Raw genomic sequence first — 16,866 nt, 5'->3', positions numbered from 1 at the left:
TCCTTTAAGGCAACCATAATAAAGAAAAAGGCCCCAGCAAGGACAAGGACAAGTATTTACTCTCACTGAAGGCTGTGATAAACTTGTATATATAGAAGAAACTAAGAAAAGTTGGAGTGGGATCCAAATCATAACTTGTTGGTTTTAGAGTTTTTTTTTTTTTTTTTAATAAAAATGCTGCAGTTTGGGATCAAGAAAATATTTTTAAGTCATGAACCAATGAGTTAATCCTTGGTTATATTATTTGTAAAGTTTATTAGAATAAACACCTAAAAATTAAAATTATTGATTTTAATAAATTTAAAATTTTGAAAAAAAACTTTAAAGCATGGTATCAATTTTTTAAAAAAATTTTATTAACTCTTCTGTATTATTTATTTAATAAATATATTTAAAAAATTATAGATAATAAACCTGAAAGACACAACGAAGCCCAAGCAAAGGGAAACAACTGAAGACGAGGGGGATTGAGAAAGATAACCTCAAATCAGTACGAGCAAGTCAAGTCTTCTCTTTTGTTGAAGTACTTTTTAAATGCTCAAGTCTTCCCACCAACAACAACACCAAGTCCTTCCAAAACCGAAGACATGAAAGATCAAATCAAATATAAATTAGTAGGAACAGTTAGTACTAAATCAATCTATTATCCAAAAATTTTTACCCCACGCGTTTTCCCAATTTACTCGAACAATGAACATCCTTACTCGGTTATTGAGTCATGACCTTTTCTTTTCTTCCACCTTCCAAGATATTTCCTCTTTCTCTTTTCAATTCTTTGCTTCTTTCCTGTTTAAAACAACAATAAACAATTTCAATGACAGTGCATGTCTATTTCATGCTTTCCTTCCCCCATTTGCTGAAACTCGAAACCTTCTTGACCCAAATCCCACCTTCAAAACCTCTTTTTTCCCACCATTTCTACCCCACGTTTGCCTTACCCTTTTCTCACAATCTCTTAAAAAGCCTTTTTTTTTTTTTTTTCTGATCAAGAAGTTGGGTTTATGACTCGATAACCAAACACCTTCACCCGTATTAATACCATTTCTGTCTGATCCAACGAACGTTTTTAAAGCTCTGAAGAGTTTTTAACAAGAAAACCAAAAATGAATAATCTATTTTCAGGCTCTTTCTCTCGCTTCCGAGGCGAAGAAGCGTCTCCTGATCACCACGTAATCGAGATGACACAATCCTCCTCCACCTCCGGCGGTGTCAACCTCGACAAGTTCTTTGAAGATGTCGAGTCCATCAAAGACGAGCTCAAGGAACTGGAGAGGCTGAACGACAACCTCTCGTCATCTCACGAGCAAAGCAAGACGTTACACAACGCGAAAGCCGTGAAAGAATTGAGAGCAAGGATGGATGCTGATGTAGCCATGGCTTTGAAAAAGGCCAAGCTTATTAAGGTTAGGCTGGAAGCGCTTGACCGGTCCAACGCGGCCAACAGGAGCTTGCCTGGGTGTGGACCTGGGTCTTCTTCGGACCGGACGAGGACGTCGGTCGTCAACGGGTTGAGAAAGAAATTGAAGGATTCTATGGAAAGTTTTAATGGGTTGAGAGAAAAGATCTCGTCTGAGTACAGAGAAACTGTTCAGAGAAGGTATTTCACGGTTACTGGAGAAAACCCAGATGAGAGGACTCTTGATCTTTTGATTTCGACAGGTCAGTTCAAGCATTAGCTTTTTCTTTTTTGGTACATATCAAAGCCTGTTATTCAATCCGAGCTTTATAAAAAAAAAGGGATTTTTTTTTCATTCCCTAAAGTTCATTATGTTTTTTACAAGATTCAGACAAAAAGATTCAACTGCTCTGAAAAGTTCAGAATTGATTTGGTGAAAAGAAAAAGGTTGATTTGGTTAATTTAGACGGATTACTAATTTTGGGAACTTGTGTTAAAATATTGTAGGAGAGAGTGAGACTTTTTTGCAAAAAGCCATTCAAGAACAAGGGAGGGGAAGAATTTTGGACACAATCAATGAGATTCAAGAAAGGCATGATGCTGTTAAGGATTTGGAGAAGAATCTCAAGGAGTTGCACCAAGTTTTCTTGGACATGGCAGTGCTGGTTCAGGCTCAAGGTGAGCAATTGGATGATATTGAGAGCCAAGTGAACAGAGCTAATTCATTTGTGAGAGGTGGAACTGAGCGGCTGCAAACAGCTAGGAATTACCAGAAAAATACCAGGAAATGGACTTGTTATGCTATCATACTTTTGCTGGTGATCATCTTGTTTGTGGTGTTATTCACTGTGAGACCATGGGAAAACAATGGTGGCGGCGGCAGCGGTGGCAGCAACAGTCCTTCTCCAGCCACACCTCCACCTCCACCTCCACCTACTGCCTAACCATAGGTTGCTGTGATTAGGCATAGATCAGTGTTAGCTATGCTATGCTGTACTCTTGTTTGAGATATGAATTTTTGCATTTTCCTTTTGTGGATTTGTTTAATGAATCTATCAAGAGAAGAAAGTTTGATGGACCGAGACATTTGGTTGAATGGCATTGAAGCTTTCCTCTGCATTATTTGTTTTTTATTGGAAAGCAGGGGATAGGGCTGGATTGGGAAAGGAATGCCACCATTTCTTTTCAAAATTCAGATAAACTTTCTTGGGGAGACAGTACCATTTTGATTATTGATTCTTTCCTGTAACCAATATTTTTGTTCTAGTTCTTTCCTATTTTCATGGTTGCTACAGATACAGTTTATTCAAACATGTTCCAGTAGATATGTAGCATCTTATTATTCTATAGTTTATAAATAAAATTTAGTTCTTGGATCATACACATTTTGGTCACCTGTGTGTTCCTGAATACGTTTTTGGCTGTACTTCGATTTGGAATAAAATTCAACAATGGTGACCTTCCACTAACCACTTGGCAATAGGTAATAGGAAAAGAAATAAATAACTGCAGACAGAAAATGACTTGAAGATTTTCTTTTTGGTACTGGCTGGGACATGATGATCGACCATCTATTTGTTTACCGATATCAGTGAATACAATTTTGTCTTCTTTCATTAAATCACGTACCAACCAGAATATGACCACTCTTAGAAGCAAGTGTTTGACCTTTTTCCATTTAAATCATTTATAATTCACATATAAATTATAGTCTTTCCTGTCCCAACTCTTTCTCGTTAGTGGTTTTCCTGATAGGTTTTCGTTGAATTTGGATTTGTCAAGAAAGATGGCTTCCAGGAACTACACTTGGTGATAAGAATTTTTTTTTTACAAAGAGAGATAGCAATATGAGAAGAAATTGTATGTAGGGATGTAGCCATCGGGACAGGCAGGACTCACGGCCTTTCAAAATTTTTTTACTTAATTATAGAATAGTACCCAATCCCACAAAAAATAATGCTTAACCTTCTTTTTTCATTGAAATTGTTATTTAGCTTATTTTTTTCATATTCATGTTTTTACTTTTATTTGTAGGTGTTACAATTAAAATTAAAATTTATTAAAATTTATATATATTTTAAAAATATCATATTGATTAACTGATTTAAATATCAGTTTTTAGCTTAAGAAAACGACAAAACAAGAAAAGAATTATGCTAATGCTACTAGAATCTTTTTATTATAATTGGTATTTTCACTTTTCTTTTGGATGCATATGCTCAGCCGTATTGCTCGAAGATTTTCTTGGTTTTTATATGTACTTTGGGCAGAACTTACAGAAAAGTATTGGCGAAAATATGCATGTATATAATAACACAAACATTGGCGTAAGGATAGGGAGATGTGGAATTTAATAGTTTCAGTGTAGGTAAACGTCACCAGCTTTCGGCATTTAGCAATGATCAAATTTCTTTCGTTGGCCAGAGCTTTTGGTATGTTCAGCTACCAAAAAATGTACCATTGGCCACGCATGTTCCAAGTTTTATACAGGTCAACCTAATATTTAGAACTTGGGGCTTGATCCCAATGGCTCAACAGCCCTGTTAGAGGGTGAACTTTTCCCAGGACTGATCGAGGTTGTTATCATTGAACTAAAAAAAGTATAAAATCCATCAAATATTGTGTAATTTAATGATATATTGATTTCGAGTGAAGAAGAAAGAAAATCGATTTAAATTATCACCTTTCACTCTTAATCTCAAGTGTAATATGTTTTGCAGCATTTCTTCCCCTGATTTCGACTATCGTTGTTTCTACTTGACAAACATGTGTAAGAAAAGTTCACAAACGAAACAAAACTCTGCTGCAACTAAGAATTTCTTCCATGAATTTGAAAATGCATGTAGAAGAGCTAATTAATCTATGGTTACAGAACTTAATATTTTTATTCAATTTTTCACATATAAGTTGAGATGGCCGAGTTGGTCTAAGGCGCCAGATTAAGGTTCTGGTCCGAAAGGGCGTGGGTTCAAATCCCACTCTCAACAATTCCCTTTTCGCTTTTCTCCCTTGTTTTTGGCCTAAACGTTTTTTTTATGGGCCAACTAAGTTGGGCCAAACATATTGAACTTGTACCAATCGGCCATAAAGAATCAAACTTGCTTGTTGGTCTGGAATCTGTAGGTCAACTAAGTTGGGCCAGACCTTAATTTTTAATGTCACCATGATATTGAACTTGTCCAATTGATCATAAAGAATCGAGGTTGCTTGTTGGTCTGGAATCTGTATTGTCCACATTGGATTTGATTCTAGTTGGGCCACACTTACTACTTGAAGTGAAAATAATAAAACAGGGAGCCCATCATTTTTTTTCTTTTACTTTTTCCTTTAACAAATTCAACTTCATCTTATTCTTAGAAAAAATGATTTTCAGAATTCATTTTTGTAAATTGATTTGTTTCTTCTGAAAAAATATGCTATTAAGAGGGACATTCTCCACTTAATGTGATGTTTGTTGCATTGGAGTATTTGGTTCAATGATTGATGCATACTTTTTTTTTTCAAAAATTAAATTCGTACCTTTAACTATATGAAAAAAGATGTGATAGGATTTTGGGATATCAACGATAATCACAATCATATACTGACTGTTTTAACAAAGGAAAATGGCACGGTTCATGGGCAAATGCAAATCATTTACTTTTTTTTTTTTTTTTTATGCAATCATTTAGCACTTTTTTTCTTTAGTTATAATAAATACACCATTCTTCACTTTACCAGAGATATGAAATAATATAAATTTAACGATTCGTATATTTATATTATATAAAATATTAAAATTTATAATATAATATTTTATATAAAAATTATATCTTAATTCATATCAATACAAAAATATAAAATATTTTTTTAATTATTTTAAATTTATATTATTATTATTAAAATTTTAATCGATTTTATTTTCGTATCTTATTTTCGTATAACATATTTTATAATTGCTAAATTAAAAAATATATAAACATTTCATGGTAAAAATGCTAGAACGTGACCACTACGCCAAGGTTTCGGGAAAAGAGTCAGTTATTCGCAAACGTGTTTACACATCTGTAAAATAGAAAAAAACACATAGCCCTAGCTGCCGCAGCAGATCAGGAATTGGATAATAAAACAGGAAAATACAAATTAAAACACAAGCATAATATTCTACAATACATTATTTCCAGGCATAACAAACATGTAGATAACACGGTTTAAGAACAACACAATTCTACGTATTTTAGGAATACAAACACATAACCAAACTTAAATTGAGATGAGCCAAGAATGATTTGCCTAGCAACCAAAACCTGTTGCAAACCTTGGTTGCTTAAGGGAAAGTGGGTAGGTGCAACAACTTAGCACCAATCCCACTAATCCCCTTGGTATCAAACTTTCAGGTTGCAACAGTTATCTGCTGTTGCAACCCACTTGTTGGGCATAACAGTGCCACGCCCATTGTCCATCATCCGTGGGAGAGAGTGGACAGAGAGTCCAAGCTGATTGATTGGGAAGTGCTCAAGATCTACCCTGGAATACATGCTGGTGACCTCTGACCCTGAAAGAGTTGAGCCTCCTGCATTGGCTTCCTTGGATGAGTTCAAGGTTCCGCTGTCAGATTGCAGACCTTCAGAATTTGGTGAACCTGTAGGGTGAGAAAGTAGTCCTTGAGCAGCTTTCTTCATTCCAATTCCATCTTTGTCACTGTTTGAAACCTTTGTATTCAAGAAACGCCCACCACATCCCCTTGGCCGGCGCATTGCATGCAGATGGCGAGAATAGTGCATATATGGCTGTGGAACAAAAGCAGAACCTAAATGTTTCTGGCATATGAAGACATTAAAATTTTCAAGTGAAAAATCATCTACTAATGAAGGACATATGATAGTGGTCTTGATTGAAATCATGCCTAATAGCTTTTGTAATCTCAACATACTGACCAAATCAACGATGTCTATATCCATAAGGCAATCATTTTTATGTAAATCACAAACTTCATAATCACAAGAATATAATCAAAGCAAAAAGCATGTATCGAGAAAAAAAAATAACTTGCTTCTAACTTGTCTCAGTAAAAGCTTTGGCCCAAATTTTCCCTGCTAAAAGAAATAGTAAATTCAGAAACCAAAAGAAGAGATCATACCTTCCGAGCTTTAGTGATTTTATTCTCAAGTACAGCCTTTGCACGGGATTGCCGACGCCTTATGATTCCATTGTACTGCTTGGCATTTACATATATTGGTCCGTCCTCTGTTGCCAAGTTCAATGGAAGCATTACACGACCCTATTTCATATGGATTAAATGAATCAGTTAAGGTGCTACATGAAGGAGAGGATAAACATGAATCAGTAAGCATTTTGAATGTTATTTATATAAGAAACCTCTCCACCATGAAACACAGTCATGAGGAAGAATATGGAAGATCCAACATAAGCGCAAGTTTCCGATTTGATAAATTATTGTAATATGATTATAAAAAAAATAGTTGGAAGCAAAAATGAATGAAAGGTAAAAGTTTTCACATGCTTGGCAGGCTTTGTAAAAGACAATTCAATTGTGAGATTGGAAAATTCTGGATCAAAGAAAATGCAACTGAATGCCAGAATTACAGTAATATTAAATTATAAAATTTTTTACTTTGACACCCTTGTTTTTGCATATTACAAAATTTAAAAGTCTCTACATGTCATATACCAATTTAGAGAGGTCAACAAGAATAAAATACATGCAGCACCATATATTGAGTACGACAATATTTTGCTTCATAATCATGATGATATAAGTGCGACAACATAAATCCAGAGAATTTGTTAGCTAGAGATAATGGAAGACAAACCGAAATTTGAGGTCCATATGTCGAGAAAACTCCATAGCATTGATCCATGTAAGGATATTTTGCACAGACCTACAGTAGCTCACAAAGAACAAAAAATTATTAACAAAGGTAGCAAAGTGATGTGAACCATTTGATGGAAGAAAGTTTCTGAGAAATAGTACCGTGGGTTGACCAAATCCTAGTTCAAAGCGAGCACGATGTTCTGAAGGAGCAGATTGCAGAGAGATGACTGCATGAGGTTTATGTCCATCCCCTGAATTTTTGCAATCACCTAAATAGGAAACCAGTTGGCTGCTTAGTGATAGTATATTAATAATTCGTGTTAAAGACCAAATTATCTGCATGTTACAACTATGTATCAGAGTTTTTGCTCTTTTCTACCACACAAATGAACCAACATAAGTTACAGTGATAAGTATGTCATAAAATTTGTAGATCATCATATACACAGTATTGGATGGAAAAGAAAAATCCTTGAGCAAGTTGCATAAAGAGGAGCCATTAAGGGAATAAATTTATCCATCAGTGGACTACATTAGATAATAAGGGCAAATGGCAAGGGAACTAGAGCCAACATTAATCCTAGCTAGCAGGCTAGAAAGAAGCAGTAGAACTACATAATCATCTTGTTCTTCACTGAATTCTAAATCGATGGAAGATAATCCATGCAGTTTTAACCTTCACATAAAAGTGCTCTATTCAAGTTTAATAACAATCCATGCAGCGAGCAGCAGTTTTAACCTTCAGATAAAAGTACTCTATTCTTTGAGCAAGTACTGGCTCGTTCCCGTAAAAAGGTATGAATTAAACAACTCTAAGATGCAACTGAAATGTTCTGCTATTTTTTTTTTTTATTTACGTCCATCATTATGCACAAAAACCTTTTACAGGCTGCATTCCCCAACGGCGCTACATGATGATAAAATTCGAAGAATGTCCTTAACAAAAGCTAATCATTTGTCAAGTGCCTGATGTTCTAATAACTTTTGACTTTGACACCAACAAACCTGACAATTTTCGTTTAGCAGTGAATCCTAAAGCATCATCACAAATTGCAGGCATCCCAGCCTTGGTAGTTCTTTTATTTTATATTTATATACATAATCCTGGCATTTCATCAGAAAACTTCTTTTATTCTTCTTTTCCCCGAATCTTATCTTGCCTGTAGTCATTTTCTGTCTTAAAGTTATAACTTACACAATTTGGTGAATCGTGAAAATTAACATAACCTGGGAACGTTCATTCGTAGCACCTCATTTGCACTATAAATGGAATCCAAAGACCATTTGGTACAAAATTCCTCATAGATAGCACAAAGATCCTTCTGTATTGACCTTATTATTTGTCGATTCAGCTAGCGTCTTTAAATTACTTAACAAACAAAATTATTTGAAAAACTTTTCAAAGTGAAGAAGTGAAATTTATAAAAGATGCTTTAAGTTGCCTTCTCCTTTAAGTTTCCAATATCCTACGGCATGGGTGCAACTTCTAATTACTTTATCTAATATGACAAAAGTAGTATTCATACGTTCAAATGTAAAAGAATCTCAAAGCTAAGTGTTATAAGGTGAGAGTCATTTCTAAAATTCTAATGTTTGATGTGATTTTGGTTTTGTGTTGGATTTGACGGGCATATCAAACTTTAACAGGAGAGATTGTAACGCTCACAATCTCACTTTGGCTAATTGTAAGATAAAATATAATATATGTAGAGATTTAAACCCATATTGTGAAAGGTCTGTTGTAATAAAAAAACCTTAAGACTTTTAAGTTAAAACAGATGACATCTCCTAAGTTACGTACGAGTCTCTGCAACATCTATTTCCTAGGAAATTCCCTTTCTTAAAGATTTGCAAAGACTAAATATGGCAGGGGAGGATGATCCAACCTTCCTACTATAAGCTCTCTTGCCTTGATTGAAACTGGTATTAATATCACTCTTGAGAATTACTCTACTAAATAAGGCCAAACCATAAATTTATATCCCCAAGCCACAAATTTTAGTTTGCCTGTCACAATTTTGTCTCTAAACCAAATTGTAATATAAAAGCTGGATGTAATAATTGATCTTCATAATGTGCTTTCTAGACAATCTTCAAATCTAAGAACTCCCAGAGTACCTTATTCACCCTTTCCTTGTTTAAGTAAGGCTCAAGAACAGCTCCCAAGAGAAAGAGAAGAGAAGAGAAGAAATATAGAAACAAAGGCCTTTGTCTAACAACATGAAGTTCTATATAACCACAGGCGTATAAATATTTGGCTATAGCAAATTTAATAATAGAAACAAGATTTTAAGTGGTAAACCTAAAAATTGAGATGAGATTACCAGGGAATATAGTGAACCGAGCAGGATTTCCTTTATTCAGTTCTTGTTCAGTACCCCTGTCAGCTTGTTTAGTGGAAGTGACTTGGTCTCCACCGGAGGGATGTTCCATCAACAAAGGCTTCAATTGGCCACAAGACTCCCCATAAACGGATTGAGATCCTAAGCCACTCCACCAAGGCAGTGATGGTACTGAATCCAACTGCCCCAGGGGATTATGTACAATCCCATCATGTTCTTTAAGATACAGAGTTTGCATGGCCATACCCTCTCAAAGTGATCCCAGCAGTGTCGTCCCCCCTTGCAACTAACTATATTTCAATTATTCAACTATTTCCTGCAATATGAAACATGTAATTAAACATACATCGTGAAATTTTGCTAAATTTTGATATACAAATTTGGAAGGAAAATCCTATAAAACATTTTCGATAAGGTTTCATAGAAAAAACCTCTACCGTGACTTGTTGAGATCTCCTTTCCTTTGGACCCAAAGTCACAACGGTCACAGGGAAACCTTAAATAAAATCAAGCTTGATTAGAATCCGAGTTTTAGAGCAGTTGATTTATGTATTCGTCGGACGATCTAATAAGATTCAAATCCCAACACCTGCAATCTTTTACCTAAGCTACGAGGATAAAAAAAAAACATATATATATATATATAAGTTTGATTAATAATATAAAACAAACATGAAAAAAGAGTTGTCCCTGGTCAAAGTTCACTCTTTCTAAAACAATAAACTTGGATTTTCTATACAAATATAAGCCAAAAATTTCTCAGAATAAAAAGCCATGGCAAATACAAAAAGGGCCAAAACCCCATAGCTAGAAACAAAGATGAACTGAGATGGAAGCAAAAAAACTCAAAAACCCTGATGGAGCAAAGGGTTAAAAAAGATAAACCCAGTAGAGAAAGATCATTAGAGACTAAACAGAAGAAGAAGAAGAAGAAGAAGAAGAAGATTCTGATGATGATAACCAGAAACTTCAACGAAAGAGAAAAAGAAAAAAGAGAAGTGCTCACATAAGAGTAAAATTAAGAGAAGAAGCTGGTTGTAAAGTAGTTTCCTAGTTGTAGACAAGGCAGGGAAACCCTATTTGTTAGGAGCCATGTGGGTACAATTTCAAGCAAAAGAATTGGAGAGAAAAGAGAGAGAGAGAGAGAGAGAGAGAGAGAGAGAGAGACGGCCGATGGAAGCGCACAAGTGTAATGGAACTACAAGCCGCTTACCAATGAGATTCGGTTCTCATGCAACTCTTCTGCACTGTACAATACAATAATAAATAAAAACATTAAATTAAAAAGTAAATACAAAACCAAAATCAAATCCGAATCCGAACCATATTTTTTATTTAAATAGATATACTATTTTTATTTATATTAAATATATATAAAATATAAAAATTTTTATATTATAATTTATGATAATAATGTGTTTAAATATAAAACATATTTTTTAAAATTTTACTTTACAACAATTTTAATTTGTAAAATTTTTAAATTTTTATCTTATTATCATGTAAAAAATTGTCGCTGTCATTTTCATTTCTTCTCTCTTACTTTTTTTTTTTTTAGTTTTTTTATAATTAAAGTTTCAGACAGGGAGGACCCCATTTTCCCTGTCCCTGCACCATTTTTCTTGTCCAAAGTAAGGGTTGTTGGATTATGTAATTAAGGAAAAATGGCTAAACTTTTTGCAAATATTTTAACTGCCAACCCATTCTTTTATAGCAACAGCTATAACAGTCTGTTTTATTTTTTATAAGTAACTGACAACATGGGTTTCAAGTTTATCAGAGATTTTATTGAGAAGCCTAGTTATCAAATAAGAAAAAAAGAACATCTTTTGAGAATAAAAATAAGACACAACAAAAGCTGTCCTTTGTGAATGTATGCTCACCCGACAGTTTTCAAATTTTGGGTTTTTTTTTTAATATAATAAAATATACTTACTATTTTTTTTTATAAAAAAAATTAGATAAATAAATTATTCAATTCTTTAAATCAAAATAAAATATATATTATTTGATAATTTAAAATAAGTAATTATAAATTATACATTCAATATAACCTAATAAATGATTATCAATAAATCTCAAATTCAAAATCTCTTTATCGATACGAGTAAATTTTAATCAATTAAATTAATCACTTGTTGATAAATATATGTATTAATTAAGAATTTGATTTAAGAGCTCAAAATACTTCATAAATGTTTGATTCAAAAAATTTTAGATTTTGAAAAACAATTAAATTAAGAGAAAAGTAGTATTGATTGAAAATATATTATTTTTAAGTTTTGTTAATTTAAGAAATATAATATTTTTATATTTGGTTTAGAAAATTATAAGATGGTTTAGATAAATGTAAGATTTATGTGTTTAGCTTAAAAAAATATAATAAAGTCTTTTACTATATTATTTTTGATGATTCGTGAATAATACGTTACATTTATAATATTTATATATAAATAAAACATAACACATGAATAACAAATTATCCTTGTTGAAATTAAAGATTTTCTGAAAAAGAATTTTTTTATATTTTTAACAAAAATAATCTTATAATCCTAATTATTATCTTAACTTTGATTATTTCTACATAAAGAAAATACGTAGAATACATTTTTATTTTAAAAATATGATCTTTGTAAAACTTTAAGAATTTCAAAAATAAAATTTCAACATTCACTATATTTTTTATCTTAACAATGCAATCTTTGATAAATTTTCAATATTTCAAAAATAAATTTTTAACATATAGCATGTTTTATCTTTAAAATATGGTCTTTGATAAAATTCATAATTCAAAATAAAGTTTTAGTATACATTAAGTTTTTTATCTTAAAAACACAATTTTTGTTAAAATTTCATAATTTCAAAAATAAAATTTCAATATCTATTACATTTTCATCTTAAAAATATGATTTTTGTTAAAATTTTAAATTAAAAAAAATAATATTTATTACATTTTTTATCTTAATAATATGATATTTATTAAAATTTCATAATTTCAAAAATATAATTTTAACATCCAAAACGCTTTTATCTTAAAAATTCAATACTCGTTGAAACTATAAATAAACAAAAATTACATTTATTTTGTAATTTTAAGAGATTAAAAGAATACTATAATCTAAATATGCAATTATATAAGGACAATTAAGGTAAAATTTTCATTTTTCTTTTGAAATCTTCAAAAAAACCTCAAAAAAGAAAAAAAAATATTTCCTTATATATATTTTTTAATATTGTTGAAAATTTTTAAAAAAATCTAAAAAATCACATATTGTGAACTAAATTAAAGAATTAAATTACGAAAATAAAATTTTGACAAAAAATTCTACTTTTCTTCGAATCAAACACATCCTTAATAATCAGCTAGTCAACTGCTAATTACTAAAAAATGCTTATATCTAAAATAATGCTAATAATTATAATCGAGGATATTTTTCTTTTTAATTAAATGGAAGAATTTCAAACTTTGTGCTTAGCTGTATGCCACAAATATCAATTACAAAAGAAATAAAATAGTTAGTATGTGGCTTTCTGCTTAACTTTACTTAGCACATACGCTTCAGTGACATCAAGATTCCTTCTTTAATTTTCAAGAAAACTAATGGACATTAATCATTACAGAAAGCGAAAAAATTTCTAGAAACCAAAAAATAATAAGCAAGGAAAGAAGGACCGCCACCATTAATATTTTATATGTGATATATCTAGGTACACTTTTATCAGAGTTCCTTATATTAAGTTATATATAATTTTTAACTCAAAATTTAATTTAATTAATTTATATATTATTCTTAAAAAATATTATTTAATAAATTTAAAATTTATGCTATGATAACTTTTATAATATATATAATTCTTGATAAGCCATTTTCCAGTCATTTTCGCATGTTGGTTTGAGCTAGAATTGGGCTAAAGTAAAGATTCTCCGACATAAACCACAGTTTTTTTTTTTTTTTTTTCTAACCATGAGTCAATTTTTGAGGCATGTTAATAAGATCTTTGTAATGGCAAATTAGGATGCAGAAAAAGATATTATAGGGATACAGTAGTGGTGCCTGCCGGCTAAAGCCGAGCAGCTCTTGTCATTGTATTCATCTTGTTAAACACTATTTTCTTACCTTTCACTTCACTAATTTATATTATTGGATTTTATCTTGGTCACATTTATATGTGTATGTGTTTATGTATTTATCACATTGTCTTAGGATAATGAGATGTATATGCCAAAAATTATATTTATATTAAGCTTTCTCCAGATAAAACATAATAAGAATTCGAATCTTTTTTTTTTTTTAAGTTATACTTGAATAAACGGTCATATCAGAGAGCTTAATTAAATCAAAATTAACGTTTTGTACATAACTTGATAATTAGGTACTACTTATTTTTTAATCAAATAGGGTATGGCGTAAATTGGATGTTTATGGGTGCAAAAAAAAATCTACCCAAAAGAAAAAGTATCTAAGAAGTTAGCCCTAATAATTTGTATGCATATTGACAAAACATAGGGGAGGTTATGAGGGGGACTCATTCTTCTTCTTCAAAAATGCCATCAAATGTCATGATCATACAAAAAAATTTTTTTATTATCTTCTCTTTTACTAATGTCCCATTTGGGTAGGTAAAGCCTCGGATTAAACCCATGATCTGAAGGATGAGACAAGCTCCCTTGTCTTATTGAGCCATGGGCTCCAGCCTGGAAAACCCTGGACTCTTAGCCAGGGTCAACTGGAATAGAACATCAAAGATTTCTTCTTGTTTTTGTTGTGAAGTTAGCTGCTGCTAAATGATCAATGCCATGTCTTTTTCATTTTTTTTGACATAGTTGGTGCCAAACAGACGAACCTTTCAACCCCACTTTTTGCCTAACGATTACATCGACAATTAAATCATTACTGATTTTAGCTAAGTTGTTCGATTTATTTATTCGATTCTTCCCCTCCCATAGTTAGGTTAGATAATAATTAAGGAGGATTATATTTAAATATATTTTTTAAAAAATTATTTAATACATAATAGATTTTTTTAATCCTACAAATAAAATTAAAAAACTAACACATCGCACTTTTTTTAATTATTACTCACTTATGAAATCTAAAAATTTTATTATCGATGTATTTAATAATTTTTCATATTTTATATGCAAAACTCATTCTTTCCTTCATATATTTTAATTTATTTTTAATTTTTTTTGTACATAAGATGGCATAATTTATGGGGAAGGGGGTAGGGGTTTTGGTGCTAAAACAAGATTTCTATATCCTACAAAAAAACTGTTTAGTCATTAGGCTAAAAAGCTGAGGATTATTTTTAATTCTGATTTTATTATTTCAAATATTTTATTAAATGAGAATTTTTTTTCTTCTATTTTTTTGTTATAAAATAATAAAAAAAAAGTAGCACTCATTGTTTGCATGAAAGGTCTATGGAATTATGTCCTAGAAGCAAAAATATAAGAAAATATTTAAAAGGAAAAACATGTTAGAAGTACGATATGATATATCTAATTAATTTTCACTCAAGATGCTTCCAAGAAAATGTTGACTGATCACTGTCCTTTGTCTGGAAATTTGGTTACGCTTTAAGGTTGTTGATCTAAATTGACTTTCTTTCTTTTTTTTTTCTTTCTTTTTGGTGGGGAGAGATGATTTTTAGACATTTTTTGTAATAATAACCAGACACAGTACTAAAGCATGCAAAATTATGTTGGTATAGTTACTAGATTTATGATTGTCTTCAACAACTTTGTTTTGGAAATGATCATATGAACTCCATGACATTAATTAATTATGAATTAGACTTGGCTTGTTCTTCTAAGTTGTTCTTAATGAATTACATTGAAACTGTTCTTCTCCATATATAAAAAGAATTTTTATATAGTATGAAAATTCAACCCAATACCTTAATTTAGATTAATTAATGTAGATAATCTATTGATTAATTGCTTTTTTTTTTTACAAATTAAGACTGTCGTAATAGAATGATAAGAAAAAAAATTACAAATATTTAAATTTAAATATCAAAATTGTTAAATATTATTTTTAATAATAAATATATAAATCAATTAAATTAAATTTATTGACTAATTGTCATTGGTCAACATATATATATATATTTATATTTACACATGCATTTCATCAAGTGTTAATTTGAGATGTTAATAAACTTTGAAGCAATTAATCCAGCATATTAAACAAATGTTAAGGGTAAAAACGGATAATAACCCTAAGGTTATGTTTGGTATAAAAAATAAAAATAAATAATGATAGAAAATTTGTTAATCTAATAGTTACAATTCATAATTATTTTTTTATTTTATAACTTAACCATTAAATTAATAAATTTTTTACCTTCACTCTTTCTGTTCTGTCTACCAAACAACATAATACATGACTGATTTTTCTTTTCTTCAAATTTAAATTTCTTTCAACTGTTTCTCCCTTTACACATTGATGATTGAACTAAGTTGAGGGGTAGTTCTAACCCCTTCCACTTATCTTTTACAATTAGAAGTTAAAAAAAAAAAAGAAATAACAAAATAGTTAATATTAATTAGTAATTAAGGAACTTAATGCAAACCAAACTACAATAAATGTACAATTCAAAATGCATGTATATCAGTTTGCCTAGCTGCTTTCCTATTTTTAGGTTACAATCTCTTTTACAAAAATATATGTATACCTATCACGGACCTAAGGAGGAGTTCTGAATATCACATCGAACATAATAGGAGGGTCACTGGGATATAAAAGGGTTCACACCATCTCCGCCTTGTGAGGTGCCTTTTGTAAGACAAAACCGTGAGGCCAGAGGGGCCAGAGCGAACAATACCTCACAAGGGTGTGAACCGTGGCGGTTAGGCTGATCCGGGACGCCGGAAGGGTGAATGCCTGGGTCTCGGAGCCGCGCGGGTTCGGAGCTTGAGTCTCGACCCGTGACAAGTGATATCAGAGCCAACCCTAAACCGTTCGATCCACGTCGAGCACCTCGAGGGAGGTAGGCAGGGTGGTCGGCCTCCGTGACGAGGACGTCACGAGGTTGGGTGCGGGAGAATGTCACGGACCTAAGGGAGAGTCCCGGATCCCACATCGAACATAATAGGAGGGTCACTGGGGTATAAAAGGGTTCACACCATCTCCGTCTTGTGAGGCGCCTTTTATAGGATAAAATCGTGAGACCAGGAGGGCCAGAGCGGACAATACCTCACAAAGGTGTGAACCGTGACGGTCAGGCTGATCTGAGACGTCGGAAAGGTGAATGCCTAAGTCTCGAAACCGCACGAATTTGAAGCTTGAGTCTCGACCCGTGACATA

General features: G+C 31.8%; 2 protein-coding genes and 1 non-coding gene across 4 annotated transcripts; 2 read left to right on the top strand and 1 right to left on the bottom strand.

The window, feature by feature from the left end:
* The first annotated feature begins 738 nt into the window (after nt 1-738).
* On the top strand, nt 739-2,777 carry LOC111297129 (syntaxin-121-like). The gene is made up of 2 exons (XM_022891749.2): nt 739-1,659; nt 1,904-2,777. Exons 1-2 carry the CDS (start codon nt 1,104-1,106, stop codon nt 2,338-2,340), a joined length of 993 nt encoding a protein of 330 aa, XP_022747484.2. The 5' UTR covers nt 739-1,103; the 3' UTR covers nt 2,341-2,777.
* A 1,525-nt stretch (nt 2,778-4,302) lies between these two features.
* Nucleotides 4,303-4,383, top strand: TRNAL-AAG (transfer RNA leucine (anticodon AAG)). Its single transcript has one exon. It is a non-coding gene; the product is annotated as a tRNA-Leu (tRNA).
* A 1,113-nt stretch (nt 4,384-5,496) lies between these two features.
* Nucleotides 5,497-10,542, bottom strand: LOC111297241 (nuclear transcription factor Y subunit A-10-like). Of its 2 annotated transcripts, none has more exons than XM_022891894.2 (6): nt 9,991-10,542; nt 9,536-9,869; nt 7,371-7,480; nt 7,210-7,278; nt 6,516-6,656; nt 5,497-6,195 (listed from the first exon to the last, which is right to left on the bottom strand). In XM_022891894.2, the coding sequence occupies exons 2-6, from the start codon at nt 9,795-9,797 to the stop codon at nt 5,761-5,763; spliced, it is 1,017 nt and encodes a 338-aa protein (XP_022747629.1). In that variant the 5' UTR covers nt 9,798-9,869; nt 9,991-10,542; the 3' UTR covers nt 5,497-5,760. The 2 variants fall into 2 exon arrangements, with proteins under 2 accessions (XP_022747629.1, XP_022747632.1); XM_022891897.2 differs by having other exon boundaries at nt 5,497-6,165; nt 9,991-10,535.
* Nucleotides 10,543-16,866: the final 6,324 nt, after the last annotated feature.

Source organism: Durio zibethinus, chromosome 12 (assembly GCF_047325235.1).
Source record: "Durio zibethinus cultivar Kanyao isolate XHJ-2024 chromosome 12, ASM4732523v1, whole genome shotgun sequence".
In the NCBI taxonomy this organism is placed as follows: Eukaryota; Viridiplantae; Streptophyta; class Magnoliopsida; order Malvales; family Malvaceae; genus Durio; species Durio zibethinus.
The sequence above is the reverse complement of the archived record's forward strand: the minus strand, read 5'-3'. Positions and strand labels throughout refer to the sequence as shown.

What these genes read in the sequence shown, in the direction of transcription:
- LOC111297129 (XM_022891749.2), top strand. Translation starts at nt 1,104, where the DNA reads ATGAATAATCTATTTTCAGGCTCTTTCTCTCGCTTCCGAGGCGAAGAA. An exon ending in TGATCTTTTGATTTCGACAG is followed by an intron (nt 1,660 to 1,903) that starts GTCAGTTCAAGC and finishes AAAATATTGTAG; the next exon opens with GAGAGAGTGAGACTTTTTTG.
- LOC111297241 (XM_022891894.2), bottom strand. Translation starts at nt 9,797, where the DNA reads ATGGCCATGCAAACTCTGTATCTTAAAGAACATGATGGGATTGTACAT. An exon ending in TAGGATTTGGTCAACCCACG is followed by an intron (nt 7,279 to 7,370) that starts GTACTATTTCTC and finishes GAGCTACTGTAG; the next exon opens with GTCTGTGCAAAATATCCTTA. An exon ending in CATATGGACCTCAAATTTCG is followed by an intron (nt 6,657 to 7,209) that starts GTTTGTCTTCCA and finishes CATATGAAATAG; the next exon opens with GGTCGTGTAATGCTTCCATT.